This window comes from Lupinus angustifolius, chromosome LG14 (genome assembly GCF_001865875.1).
Source record: "Lupinus angustifolius cultivar Tanjil chromosome LG14, LupAngTanjil_v1.0, whole genome shotgun sequence".
In the NCBI taxonomy this organism is placed as follows: Eukaryota; Viridiplantae; Streptophyta; class Magnoliopsida; order Fabales; family Fabaceae; genus Lupinus; species Lupinus angustifolius.
Window position 1 is genome coordinate 13973980 of NC_032022.1, and position 15405 is coordinate 13989384.

At 33.6% G+C, this 15405-nt stretch overlaps 2 protein-coding genes across 2 annotated transcripts; one reads left to right on the top strand and one right to left on the bottom strand.

Moving 5' to 3' along the window:
- Positions 3194-6437, top strand: LOC109326657 (double-stranded RNA-binding protein 1-like). Its single transcript, XM_019559384.1, has 3 exons — positions 3194-3316; positions 3919-4181; positions 5329-6437. Exons 1-3 carry the CDS (start codon positions 3292-3294, stop codon positions 6079-6081), a joined length of 1041 nt encoding a protein of 346 aa, XP_019414929.1. The 5' UTR covers positions 3194-3291; the 3' UTR covers positions 6082-6437.
- On the bottom strand, positions 7289-14920 carry LOC109326654 (serine/threonine-protein kinase CTR1-like). The gene is made up of 15 exons (XM_019559380.1): positions 13878-14920; positions 13256-13560; positions 12984-13128; positions 12436-12551; positions 11872-12080; positions 10757-11266; positions 10618-10658; positions 10183-10251; positions 9534-9634; positions 9364-9448; positions 9185-9283; positions 9025-9093; positions 8461-8592; positions 8127-8221; positions 7289-7779 (listed from the first exon to the last, which is right to left on the bottom strand). Exons 1-15 carry the CDS (start codon positions 14574-14576, stop codon positions 7683-7685), a joined length of 2772 nt encoding a protein of 923 aa, XP_019414925.1. The 5' UTR covers positions 14577-14920; the 3' UTR covers positions 7289-7682.

Here is a 15405-nt window from a genome sequence, read left to right on the forward strand (position 1 = left end):
ACTTTATTACATTCATTATCCAGTTTTTGTATTATGTGTATGAGTTGAGTTGAAGATAACATTTTTTTGAATGATTTATCATTATACTTTATTTCAACTTTCTTGGTTGTATTTTGGGTATGCATCTTTATTATGTCTTTGTCTCAAAAGCTTATTTGGTTCAGTTTATTGAAAAGGTAACCATGAGACATTGGTAGCTATGAATTGAGCCTGTACCTTTTATGTTTTCAAACTTACCTACTCTGCTGAAATGAAATAGAGCCATCAATAATGATTTCCCTAAAAACCTGCTAAAGTAAGTACTTTAACATTATTACTTTTCATGTAACGTGTTTGTCTCCTTTCACACTCAACCTTCTGTGCCTACATTATTCATTAATTTGTTTTATATTTGTTGCAGATCAACAATCATCATTTTTCATGGCATTGGAAAAATAAACATAATGATATCCAAAAATATCTTCCTCCAACTACTATAATCATTTTCTTCTATTTTCTGTTTTTCTCTATCATTGAATGTGTATATTTATTTATCTTTTGTTTTTTAGTATTCTAACTACAGCAAAAAATGTTACTAAAGTCACATGTTGAATAGCCATGAAAAAATACAAAGGACACCCATAAATTAGTGAGATACCATTCATATATTAGACACTCACATAACTTGATAATGATCAGTTGTGAGGACATTTTGATCATTCTAATATATTATTTCTATGATATAACAATGCTTCATTTATTACAATTGTACTTCTATGTCATTACCATAGTGTTAATAGTTTTTAAAATTTCTAGCATGCCAATGATATCACACATTTTCAGGGTTTATCACATAACACATCATTTAATGCAATTGTACTTCTCTTTTATTATTATTACAGTTTCAATAATTTTAAAATGTGCATATTTCTTTATCTTTTGTTTATAGATTCTCATCTCAGAGAAGAAAATGTTAAAGTCACATGTGTAATAGCCATGAAAAATACAAAGGACACCTCTAAACTTAATACCACCAAAGATAAAAGTTGTTATTTTGAGTGTGAGATACAAGTGATCTTCAAACAAAACAAAGATTTTGCTATTTTAAAAAAAAAAATATAGGACAAAGGCATTCCAATCCATGAAAAAAATCGGTAATGATTTGTGAAACATGAGAGGCTATACATGTGACAAAAATGAATTTAGAATTTATGGAGACTCTACTATAACTAGCTGCAATAAGATATGAAGAATGCAAGAATGATTAATAAAGTAAAGGAACATGTACTTACTAATTTATATTGTGTCGGAATAATAAGTTTTACCTTGAGACATTAAAATTGACCTTAAAGTTCATAAAAAAAACTACATTAGATTAAAGGGTTCTGCCATTATGAAATTATGATTTATCTTTTTAATGTTTTGTGGTGGTGAAGCTTAATATTTTCATATTTATGTAGTTGGTTATAATTTAATGATACTATTGAAATGGATTAGATGATCAAACTTTTTCTTCTTCCTCTCAATCTTATGTTAGGAAGAAGTCAATGTTTGCTTCCTGATCTTAGTTGTTTGTGTTCAATTCACAAGTGCTTCTGTTTTGATTTTTAATAGATATTTTTCTGATCTTTATCAACCTAAATATTAAAAAATAAATCACAACTTGGTGATTTTTTAAAGTTCTATTTCACATCTTGCAATTTTAGTGTAGACATATCAACAAATATCAAATTTCAGTTGCATATTTCAACAACGTTATTTATCTCATTCAATTATTACTTGAAATTGTTGATTATGAATTATATTATATTTAATTATTCTACTATTTTGGCTTACATAAAGTTAAGGTAGAGCAACTTGTGCAATTGTTGATCAAACCTACAACATCACTATAAAGATGAACAATTTCTACAATCTACAACAATACTTGCATCTACATATATACTAAATTAATAAATATGTTGTAAGTAAAATTCCAAGTGATTTTTTTAGTTGTCTTCAAATTTTCATTAGGTTTGACATAATAGATTTATTAAATTAATACTAATAAATATTCTAACATATGACTAAGTTAGAGAAATGAACACCTGAGTTCAGATTTAGTTAATATGTCTAAAACTAATGAAGTAAAACATTCAATATACTAACTTGTGAATTTTTAAACTAATTTACAATATTCGGTCTTTCCAATCGTAAGTTTAAGTTGAAAATTGAAACTCTAATAATGCTATTGTGAAATTCAGACCAGTATGAATGACTATGTAATGATACAAGATTGGTTGTCACTAAAATTAAAAATCATGTATTTGAAACAAAGTTCATGTCAGGAAAATATTGGAAATCATCTTTCAAACTTATCGAATACATAAATATCATCTTTTATGAGGTAACTCTTCATAATATTTTTATTAACAAATTATAATGTCATTGTTTAATTAAATTCATGCAAAATACATTATCACACGTGCGAATGCACGGGTATCCAACAACTTGCAATAAAAACATATGTTTAAAAGCTTCCAAATTCTAATATTAAAACCAAATTACATTGAAATAAAATATCCAACCACCGCTGTATATTCCTTGGGGTCGTACACACAATGGGCAAGTTATTATATACTTATATAGTATCATCATCTAATCATATAAAGTAATACTTAAACAATTTATAAACATATAGTCCGTGTAAATTCTTTTATATTTTTAGTACATCATTTAAAATTGATTTGTATTACTTTTGTTTGGATAATATGCAAATCGCCACTTTAATTTCAATAGGATATTAACATATTTATTATAAAAATTTGTAACTTTGTGATAATCTCAAAAGTATTTTCTTATTATATGACGAAGAAATTAATCTTTTTCTTGTAATTATTCATTCTCATGGCATTCATGGGAATCATATTTTTTGATAGTCATAAGGGTTGATATTTTAGGGATGAACATTTTCTTTCTAAAGAGTATATTATTTTATCTGTTTGTAATTGATCAATAATATATTTAATATGTGATATATTTTATGTCACATTAGTTATCCTTCTATTAATAATAATAATAATAATAAATATATGTACCAAAAAAACAATTGTAATAAGTATTTGATTGGTATGAAGTTAGTAATGGAAGGATGAACGGTGAGATGGAAGTGATGAGAAAAAAGAAGGAATCGCATGAAAGAAAACGCGTGACACTATATATATTCGCACACGCACTTTTTCTGGTCTCTCTCTTCTCCATAACTTGATTTATGAACCCCCAACTACAACTACTACTACTACTCAACTTTCTTCTTCTCTCACTCTTCCCAATATGCTTACTAATCAACACTTTCAAGGTATTCTCTTTTTATGCTTCAATTTTAACTCAATCCTTCTCTTTTACACTGATTTCGGAGATTTTCTTTTTACCATTTTCCCTTTTCTATAATATTATATCTCTTTCATTTTATGGGTATTCAAAAAAAGTGTTTTTTAGTGAGAAAATAAGTTTCGTTGAAGATAATTGTAACTGGGGATGAGATGTAAGAGAATGAGTGAGTGAACAAGTAGGTTTCTTCACTCCTAATTTCAAATTTCATATGGCAGGTAGCAAGTTGATCATTTTATTCAAAGATAAATTGATAGACTAAGGGCTATTTTGTTTAAGCTTTTTTTTCACAAAAAAAGTGATTATTTTGATTGTAAAAAAGTCATTTCTAGTTCTGGCAATTGCACATTCGTTTGGCTGGACATTTATAGAAGAATCAGAAATTGCAAAAGAAAGCTGAAAGTCAGCTTTTTCAAGAAGCTATATTTTTCAACGTGTAAGAAAATCTATTTTTCCAAAATCACATTTTTAATCCAAATGGGGCCAAGATAGAGTTGGTAGATGCATACGTTTGAAATTTTGATTTATGCTTGTTAATTGTTACTGAACAATTTTTTGGTTATATGTTAGGGGTTTCAAATTGCTATGTATTCAAGAGCCGGTTGCAGGAGTATGCTCAGAAGGTGGGACTTCCGACTCCGGTCTATGAAACTATGAAGGAGGGACCTTCCCATGAACCTTATTTCAGGTCGACAGTGATAGTGAATGATGTTCGCTATGATTCTTTGCCTGGGTTTTTCAACCGTAAAGCAGCAGAGCAGTCGGCTGCAGAAGTTGCTTTGGTGGAATTGGCCAAATCTAATGAAGTTAATCAATCCATCACTCAACCTGTTGTAAGTAGTGAATTTTTGCTGTCTGATCTCAGCTGTAATTGCAAGCCCTTTAGGGTTCGTTTGCAAGTTGGGTTTTGGAGGGTAAGGAAGGGAAGGTTTCAGAGCCATCTCACAGGTGTATTTCATGGCGCCTTCCCTTCCCCTCCAAAACTCTACTCGCAAACGGACCCTTATACTCATGAATTGATGTCTTCTTGTCATCCTTATGTTGATTAGCTAATGGTTACTTTTCATGTTGATATGTTTTATCTTTGTTTCTTCTTTTTTCCTTCTGATAAGAGGATGCAACTTGTTGTCCTTCTGCCTCTGTACCCTGCTGTTCCTTTTAATTGAATTTCTTCTATTATCTAAAAGAGATTTATGTTACATGCCCTTCTGATAAATGTTTCTGTTTATTTTCTTGTCTTTTGTATATAATTCTTTACTTTTGGTTCTCTTTTTGTTAGAAAATATACTTCTCAGAATTTGGGGATTTTTGTGAATAGAAAATACCATTGATTGCTGGAGCCCTGCATTCCCCGGGGTGAAAAGTTATTTTTGTACAAGTGTCGTTGAAGTCATTTTATCCTTTTCCACTTGTGCATGAAGCATGAATCTACCATGTAACCCAAGTAAAAGTTATATATTGGGTTCAAAAGAGATGGGTAATCGGTCGAGACCCAACACTAGAATAGTTTGACCTTGTTTAGGCGTGAACTAAAGTGAGAATCCATTCTACTTGACTATGAGCTGAAATTATTGTTGTTGCATATTTTCTACACTTAAATCTATAAAATCACAATTATTTGCCAGAATTTTTTACAGAATGGGTTGGATGCTTATTGACTCTTCTATGGATGACTAACCACCGATCAACTTATATGTATTATGTCTATATTCTGGCTAATTTATTATGGCTGTGTAGGCTACACTTTGTCCATTACATTTCCACCTACTTCAGTTATCCAAACCTTGAAATATGCATTGTAATCTGATGTATTACTTAAACATCATATAGCTTTATTTCACAGTTTATCTTGGTATTTTTTTAATGTATTGTTTCTAGGCATAAAAGACTTGCACGTTCTCTGCATTATAGTCTATTACATCTGTGCATGTTATTTTATATTTGCTTCATATGACCATGTTTTAATGGTGTTTCTTCCAGCATGAAACTGGATTGTGCAAGAATTTACTTCAAGAATATGCACAAAAGATGAATTACGCAATGCCTATGTATGTATGCAAAAAGGATGAAACACCAGGTCGAGCATCAAGGTTTACATGCACGGTTGACATAGGGGGGATCCTCTATATTGGAGGAGCAGCGAAGACAAAGAAAGAAGCAGAAATAAAAGCCGCCAGAACTGCTTTATTAGCTATCCAGACAAGTGCATCCCAACCTTCCCAAAACCAGTCTGTCCATTCACAGTTGACAGTCCTTCCAGGCAAAAAAAGGACAGGTGAATCTGCTGCCCTTGCTGGTGAGACTTCAAATACTCCAAAGCCGAAGAAATCACGATTTGTAAGGAAATCTTTGAAAAGGAAACATCGTAAAGATAAGAAGGGTCGTGGTTGTGTTGAAGGTGAGAGCGTTGGTGCGAATATCAATCATCAGGCAGAATCATTTGCAAGTGTTAAGGACGACTCTAGCATCCAGGAAATGAAATCTGGACTATTGACTTCAGAAGAAGTGAAGAATATTGGGAATGGAATTGCTGGTGAGAAAGAGACATTGACTGGGGAGGGTTCTTTTGCCCAGAATAGCCAAGGAAATCTTGAGAATGGGAAGTCAACAGAATTGCATTCCGAAGAGAACAATATTGTGACTGTTTCTTCAGAAGCTTCTTCTGTGCCTAAAGGAGACATACCAGAGATGAATAAAAAGCAATCTAATGGAGAAATGGTCTCTGATAAGTAAATGTATTGTGGGTTGTTTTGAGGCTTCAGTTATCAAATTATTACAAGGGAAGAAAAGATCCAAGAAGTAGCAGACATTAATTGCTTAGGGAAACTTGAGGATTCCAACAGTTTTTCTTTGTTGGGTGTTAGTTAGGAAAGTACAATATAGGCTTTGATATAATTCAAAGCTAAGTTGAGCATTTTTATTAGTTAACTGGTCATGGTGTTTCAGACCATTTTATTTATTGAATTGAATTTTTATATATTTGAGCTGTCTGCTCCATTATACACAACAATGGGACATGAGAGTCTGATATGTTTGAGTACATGTCAGTGGGAAAACAATTTATATATTACTTAACTTGAATGCACAAGTAATTGTGTGGATGAGCATTCTTGTATGGATTTTTGATGTCCCATGCTTCGGACAAATAACCAATTAGGGAAGTTAGAATCATGGAGATAAACTTACATGATTCTCTTATAAATTGAAGTAAGCTAGGGTATATGAAATATAAATTTAGCATGAGATGGACAAACTATATCGCAATGGGTAGAGGTAAAAATTAGAGATTATGCCATATGAAAAGTTCGGATTTAAGTATTTTGGGTTAATTATACAACACAAATGAAAATTTTGTGGAAGATGTAAAACTATAAGATTCAAGTAGAGTACTTGAAATGGTGGGGTGTTTTATGTGGTATTTTAATTGCGATTATGGTTATTGCATTTGTGGTCTTGCGTTGTAAATTTTTTGTGATTAAAAAAATGTCTAATGCAATTACGTTGTGACTTGATGCAATACCATCATTGTGATTTAAGCGGAGTACCTACAATGTTATTATGACGAAATGTTGGATGGTAAAATACCAACAATAGAATAAGCCCAATGTAGCATATATGAAAATATTGCATTAGATGAATGGACACACTAGACAAGAAATGATTATGAATGAATACGTTACAGAAAAGATAATATAAATGTGCTTGAGGTGAAATGGACATGTGCGAGGGAAAATGTTAAAAGCCTCGATAAAGATGTAAGATCAAATGAAGATTAATCCAATTTATAGAGATCAATTTTTGTAAATTGATTACGAAGATATTAGAGATTAGTTTTTGTAAATGGACATAATTAATTTCATGATAAAGCATTAAGAAATTGTTAGAGTCAGGTGATAGTATTTAGTGAGACTATACTTTGTTGTGGGAAGCAGCATAAATCTGTCAACATAATTATAACAATATTCATAACTTTAAAAACTGCTACAGCACAGTCCACACAAGTACATAACCCTGAGCCTGTAATGTTAGAACATATGCCCAAGAGCTTCAATTATTCTAGACCTTAGGGTTCAAGCTATACATAAAAGAGCTTTAGGTCATTAGCTTATTTATGAATAACTATCATACAGTTCAGGTACCAGTCTGATATAGGCAACACCTATTTATACATTATCAATTACTAGTTACTAGATTTCATCTTGATGGCTTTCATTGCCTTGTGAAATGGTTTAGCAAGAAGCAACTAATACATAGTTGCAAACAAGTGAGGGTTGGAATACTTGATAATTAGTATTTTCATATAAGGGCTACAAACTCCAGTGCATGGAAATTAATTATGTCTCACCCATTTTAATCTTCTCTGCTGGAGACTTCAGCAGCTTCTTTAGTGAGTCAACTATGCTAGCAAAAGATGGGCGTTGACTTGGGTCACTGCCAAGTTAAAGAAGCAAACATCAGAAACAAATCAATGCTTAATAATATAGAACATGCAGTTGTTAACAAAACAAAAATAACAGGTTAGTTATGCTGATTTTTCTGAAATTGGCAAGGGATTCTCTACTATAGCTAAAGTGAAAACTGCCTCAAACCAATATTTAATGAGTTAAAATCTCACAGAAACAAAGGTTCACTTATTTAACTTTATTATACATTTGGAGCTTCGAAATTCATGTAGACTATGAAAACTCTACATAATTGCCAGGCTTGAACAACAAGCTTTCCAAAATAGTACAAACATGTTCAAACTTACTAGAACATGTGACATAAATGACACTTACTCAGCCCAACAAGATTCCATGAGGGAGGCCAATGCTGGGGAGATGTTTTGAGGAACAGCAAGCTTCCGATTTTGAAAGGCAACAGCTCCAACCACCTGAGTCAATGATGAAGATTATTACCATACAAAGCCGATGTAATTTGGAGATTTCATGTTGCCAGGTAGTCATTTGAAATATGCAAGTTCACATGAATATCCTCCAATATACTATATCCTCATAAATTAACTATTTCTTGCAAATGATCCCTACTACTACATTATAAATAAACAGATGAAGTAAATATAACTGGCAGCAAATGTTCGCAGTTTAGACCATAAATACTCATCAAGTTTACCTGGGCAGGGATAAGTCCACTCCATGGTTGTTGCATGGTCACAAGTTCCCACAGGATAACTCCAAAACTGTAGACATCAGATTTCTCATTTGTAGGTTCTCCCCGAAGAAACTCCGGAGCCATCCACTCAGGCTAAAAATAAAATGGAGGGACACACTTATTGAGAGTGGGGCACTATGAAGTAAAAATTCAACATGTAAAATTGTAAATATTGATAGAATGGCCAGTTCTAATTCTAAAAGGAATTTGCCTCAATATCTAGGCCAACATGCAAAATCTGCAAGTCTAGAATACAGAAAGGGATGTCCATTGTTCCCTTAATACATGCCTTAAAATGCCATGCCATCCATCCAGAAGATAATTGATATCAAACAATTGTCACTCATACATCCAATCTGATAATCTATCATCAATATAAAACGTGGTTGTGTCGTTGAACTTAGCTACACACTGAATGGGATAGGCTAACCAGATTAACAGGCTAACAGCTCCATGAAAGAGCCAATACCAAAAAGAAAAAAGTCGATATCATTAAGGTTCGACACAGAGAGGGAGAGACTTAACTGTTCCCGCGACAGATTTTGATGGTATGAAAGTATCTGCCTTAAATCTGGACAATCCAAAATCACAAACCTGAGCAAAAAATGAAGAAAAAAAAGTCATTTACTTGCACAAAATGAATATAAAAAATCTCAAAAGGAACCTCAAATCAGTTCCATTGCACCTTAACAGTCCAATTTTTGTCCACTAACAAGTTTGGTGATTTTAGATCCCAGTGCACGATTGGAGGTTTAAGACAATGGAGATAATTGATCCCTTTAGCCTGCAATCAGAGAAATAATATATCATCTATAGGACAATTTATTATTGCAACAAAATAATATCTAATTATCTGGTACAAACCACATCTAAAGCCATTCGCAATCTTCTCCTATGATCCAGAATTTCACCAGATGCTGGCCTATGTATCAGGCGGAATAAACTACCCCTAGAAACACCAACGTTAACACAAAATTATTTATGTGAGAATGTTCAACATTACGGTAAACTACATGAGAAGTTGGATGTCTTACCTAGGCAAATACTCTGTCACTATAGATAGATGGGGACGTTTTGTAACTGCACCCATGAAGAGGACTACATTTGGATGCCGAACACGTTTCATTATTGCTACCTAAAGCAATACAAACAACAACTTGATTATAATTAGCTTCATTATAGCCACTTTAATACAGAAGGGGAAATGGATGAGAGTTCCCTGGGTCTTATTATGCACAAAGTCACAAACAAGTAATGCACAAAAGAAGGATAAAATTTCAAGCATAAGTGTGAATGCATATTTTTCATTAATAAACGTGAGTAGTCTCTGCAAGATGAAAAAACACCCAGAATTCATAAAGAAGGCAGAAGCATAAAAAGGGAAACTGAAAAGGCAAGACACTCAAACATTAGGAGGACAGAGATATGGTTAGCAGTGCAAAAGACAAGGCAAAAATGGTAAGTACTTTTTTTATAGCAAAGTGAAATTATCTAAAATAAAGACGAAGTACAAGACACGGTTCAGACGGGATGCATCATCCTGATGAGGATAATTGATTATCACCTAATATGCATGCCTTCAGTAGCATGCTGGAGTGCTGGACAAACACCATTAGGTTAAAATAATCCAAAATTCCAAATCATAAACAAAGACTTCGGTACATTTGTCTCGTCAATACATACCTCTCTTAGAAACTCCTTCATCTGATCATCTTGGAAATCCTGAACTGTTAAAACCTTGACAGCGACATCCTGCAATTTTGAAGACCAAAAGCTAATTCATAAGGCATGTGTCCAAAAGCTAATTCGGGATGCATGTATTGTATCCATTAAGTTCTCCAACCTTTTAAGAAGCTAAAATCAAAAGAGAGATTATATAGACCATATCCAAAAACATATATTCATAGATCCAATATAAGATGTTTCAACAATTAACTTAAATATAACCAACTCATCTTAGTGGCTATATGTCCATGACCTGATTGAATCAAACAGACTACAACAAAATTACACATTATGATAGAAAACGACGTTCATGTACTGAAATATGATTACAAATCTACAACAAAGAAAACTTGGTACAAGGAAAAGAAGTGTGTCCTAAATCCTAATACTTACTGATCCATGCCATTCAGCACGATGCACTGTCCCAAATGAGCCTGCATAGAGAAAACGACAGATTAATTTAGAATTACTTAATGGAAAAATTAGTCCATGATACCAATGGTATGTGGAGAAATTAAAACAGAAAAAATACCAGCACCAACACACTCTTTAATACGTAAATCATCCCATGATATCTCAAGCCAGTCCATTGCAAGTGATGGTTCAAGATTCACGTATCTTGGAATACTCCCAGCTGGTAAACAGCACAGGTTTTCAATACTCTCGTCTACCTGTGTCAGTTCTGACTGGCAGGACGAATTGATTATAGATTGCTTGAAGGTACTCTTTACCACGGAACTTCCGGTTACAATGATCTCAGTGTTGGACGTTTCTTGTACTACGACTGAATCTTCACTAAGCCTGGGATATTCATCTAATGATGCTTCAGTCACTGGATGAAGAGCTTTAGAAACAACATCTTCATGGATGGAAGGCAAAATTGAACCCAGAACTGTGCATTCCTCATCATTCCCTTTCAAGCCAAAAAGATTTAGTGGTGGTTCTGTTCCTTCATAGGTTTGATCAACTGAAGCATAAATGTGGGCCTTTTGATTATTTGGCAAATCTGTTTCTTTAACTGGTTGATCTTTCTGTCTGCATTCTGCAGAACATTGAGTTACAGCAAAGAACAACTTTAAACCAGAAATCCTCTATATACTAGTTAAGATGTACTAAAAAGAACTACAGGGGCATAGGATGAATTCTATGATTTTATAATCTACCATGGCCCAGAAGCTCGAGAAGGAGGCAGAGAGCTTAAAGTAACGTTAAAATGCATTTACTATTCAAAGTTAAGATTTAGTGTTTTGGATTAAAGATGAAGTACAAAAGAAAAATCAAATGTCTTTGAAATAGGTATAAATCTTAACTTTCAATTGAAACATTTGGGACTCTTGTTCAAACATGATTGATAATGCAAATGGTTCAATGCACATAAAAGGGCACATGATGCTTGTGTGCATGTGCATCATTTGCGCTATTAATTAGACATATTTTTAGAAAGTATAATAGAATTGGTACAACAGAAAAACATGTGGAATTAATTCAGGTCCTACTGCAACCAAGCTTAATTAATATGCATCAATGCATCATGTTGGTCCATGAATATATGCATGGTTACAGCTTACGACATATTCTCCCCGTGAACTTGAATTGAAATACATATAAACAATTTGAAACGTTCCAGGTATGTAAAGCACAACATACCTGAACACAGATGAGTTTCCGGAATAACAGAATTGTGATTGGAACTTTTAGATTGAGAAGATTCTGCACCATCCAAATAAGGTGATTGTGATTCTTTTAAATGAGAAATTTGAAAAGGGGACGGCATCGAAGAAACATATGCTCCATTAATTGAGGAATCTAGCCCATGGACATTTCCTGGTTCCCCAACTAGGTCGACTACATATTCCCTGGTAAATAATGAAGCATAACAAGACACCAAGGAAAATATGGAACAAGTGTTAACTGCTTAACAAACATAACTTCAACAATAAGCTATATGATCTACAAGTTGTCAATTGCATCCCAAAGGATTGATATGAGCAATCTAATATAATATGTTGAAATGCTTAAAGCCCCTCCATACCAAGATGAACAGGAAAAGATAACAAGCAAGATTTACTACTGAAAGGATACACGTAGTTATGATTGACATAAAGCACATAGCCACTTATAGATGACAGATGTTTGCATTGGCATTTCTATGTATGAGAATATATAAGGTAAAGCAAAAGTGATAGCTGCAAATATAGCTATTGTACTAACCTTGAGAGCTGCTTGTCATATTTAATCTTGACTAGGCAAGAAGATCTATGATCTGCAGCACAATACTTGCAACCTCGAGCTATGCGACACGGCAAACCTATGTAATCTGCCAATCTCTGCATGCAAGAAAGAATAAACCATTAACAGTGAAGAATAACTAATTTTTAACTGCAACAAGCTTTTCAAGAGAGTGAGAGACATTAATTCATCCATGTATAAAAGGACACCCAGTTCATACATCCATGCATGCAACTAAAATGTTGTTGGATATTATTCAAACAAGAAAACTATGTCCAGATAGAACAGGTGCAGTGGTGAAATGAATGCAATATCAGTATGCCACAAAACTAGTATGTAATATATAAAAAATAATAATTGAAAGTGAAGATTAATGTTTTAAAAGACTGACTATTCTAGGCCTAATAAAATATTCACTATCATAATATTTCTGTCTCTATTGGTATAATACAATAAAATTTCTATCTTCATAGCTAGAGAGCAATAATTCGATAAACATGTATATGAAAAAATTGTATAGAAAAATTCACCTTGAAGAGAATCGCTCGATGCCTACAAAGCCCAGTAGAGAGGCTACCAATGGGAAGCACAACACACTTGTGGAAATTCCTCAACCTCTTACTAACCAACTTCCACCGTTTGTGCATATCTCCTTGTTCCATTGGGAATGTACCCCTTAACATACATTCAAAATAATATGAATATTAAAGAACCCTCACTTGAAGAATATTAAAGCATTAATGAATAAACAACAGACTCAGAGACTGATTGTTAAAACATATGATATGATAATATATCTCACCCCATACATATGGCAACAAGTTTTCCAAGTTGTTCGACCAACACTAAGGTGTTCTCTGAAGCATAATACAACTCTTGTGCTTTATCTTGAAGCATCTTCAGCCTAGAGTCCCCGTGTCTATCAACAAGCACCACCTCCATAGTGGTCTCGCTGGGTTCAACACCCTTCAGGGCCATCAAAGTTGGTATTCTGTTCCTTCCACCTTCCTCCACCTCATTGCACATCACCCACAGATATGGATTCATCCCCAATATGTTATAAAAACCATCCGATATCTTATCCGAATATGACAAACACCCACTCAGCTAAGAAAACAAAAACTTGAAGATTAATGGTGACAAATAAATAACCTTAATGAAAATGAGTTTGACTCTAATGTAATTTTGATAATGTTAATTTGTTAACCAATAGTATTTTGCAATTTTCCCTTTCTTTTCTCTCCTTAAACTAATTAGCAAAGACAATCCTCGTTAGAAGGATTTAAAAACTATTTCATTTCATTTGTTTTCTTCAAAAAACTAGCTCATAAAATACTCAAACTCATGAAAGCTATACAACATTAACAATGAGAAATAATATTGTTCCTTGTAAAGAAAAGAGAATGCAGTTGTACGTTACGTACCCAAAGACGATAAGAAACGGTTTCTGCATCCCAAGTCTCAGTACCCAAAACTGGCTCCGTAACAAGGCTTGCCAAACAAGTAACTCTTTTCGCAAACATCATTTGCAGTATATAGCTTTCTTCATATTTCTTCGCCAACCTCTCTCTCTTATCTTCTTCTTCCTCCTTCACAGTGACGGAAACACGAGACGACGACGTATCATCCTTAACGTCACTCGAGAAATTCCCATCCAACGTCGTCGTTCCAGAAAACAAGCTCCCTGCATAGCTACTCTCGCTCGAAACCCTCGGCAGCGATACTTGCCAGTCGACGGCGGTTCTCTTCTCCGGTGTATGCAGAAGGCCGCGCTCCTCCTCGGAGGAAGAGGAAATCCGGCGGTAACCGGAGCGGTATTCTCTTTTTTCGTTTAACCAGTCGCGTAAAAGATCAACTTGCTTGGTTTTCGTAATCCTGAACTTGCCGCCGGTTCCGGCAGCGAAAGTATCCGACACGGCGGAGTGTTTCTTACCGGAAGATACAACGACGTCATCGTTGTTTTCCGTTTGAAATTGCGCTTTCTTTGAAAAGTCATTTTGAACACGAAAAGTATAATCTGATTTAGTTGCATTGAAAAGTTTTTGGTTCTCGTGATCTAATAAGTGTTTGGAAGATTCATCAGGGAATTGACGCGGGAAAATGTAAGTAGTTCTGTGAGGCATTTTTTCTTCTCTCTCTCTTTTTTTTTGGTCTAAGTCACGAGACTCTTGGCACAGGTAGATGAAAGATACACGGAGTCACGTGCAGCTTCAGAACACTTTCGGTGTCGTCGTTTTTTGTGCAAAATTCTCAGCTCTGGTTCTTGCTTAAGCGACAGCAACAAGTAAGAATTAATAATATGAAACTATGTAATGAAAGAAGTTAAAGTGCGTTATGGTAAGTGAATATAGAAAGTAGAGTAGATAAGAGATGAATACTAAGATGGAAAGAGAAATAGGAGGATGGAGAAGTGAGAAACACAGGGATGGATGGGAATGAAGATGGAAAAGTGAGAGAAGTTGTTGAAGTGGGGTTACTGTGATTGTCAGCTATTGTTGGTTGTGAAGTTGTCTCTTGTTGTATTCTTATTATTTTTAAGCAGGGGAGTGAGTTGTAATTTCGACTTGGAATAATGTAATGTTTTTTTGGTACATTCAATATTTGTAATGTTTGGTGGTGAGAAATTGAAATATGGAAAAATATTTGTGTGGATATATATATATATATATATATATATAGTCCATGTTGTCAATATATTAAAAATTTAATTCTAATTAAAATTTAGTTATAAATGACAACATCAAAAAATATAAATATATTTGTCTCTAAATATGAGACAGACGTATATATCTCCATCAAGTTTTTCTCATAAAATTATGAACAAACATAACTTTTTTTGAAACATGTTCTAAAGTACCTTACATTATGAGACAACATTTAAAAAAATAAAATATTCATGATTTTGTTTAATTTTGTTATGATTGGTTTGGGAGAGAATATATTTTCATCGTA

What these genes read in the sequence shown, in the direction of transcription:
- LOC109326654 (XM_019559380.1), bottom strand. Translation starts at nt 14,576, where the DNA reads ATGCCTCACAGAACTACTTACATTTTCCCGCGTCAATTCCCTGATGAA. An exon ending in GTGCTGAATGGCATGGATCA is followed by an intron (nt 10,252 to 10,617) that starts GTAAGTATTAGG and finishes TCAAAATTGCAG; the next exon opens with GATGTCGCTGTCAAGGTTTT. An exon ending in TGCGAATGGCTTTAGATGTG is followed by an intron (nt 9,284 to 9,363) that starts GTTTGTACCAGA and finishes CTCTGATTGCAG; the next exon opens with GCTAAAGGGATCAATTATCT.
- LOC109326657 (XM_019559384.1), top strand. Translation starts at nt 3,292, where the DNA reads ATGCTTACTAATCAACACTTTCAAG. An exon ending in TACTAATCAACACTTTCAAG is followed by an intron (nt 3,317 to 3,918) that starts GTATTCTCTTTT and finishes GTTATATGTTAG; the next exon opens with GGGTTTCAAATTGCTATGTA. An exon ending in AATCCATCACTCAACCTGTT is followed by an intron (nt 4,182 to 5,328) that starts GTAAGTAGTGAA and finishes TGTTTCTTCCAG; the next exon opens with CATGAAACTGGATTGTGCAA.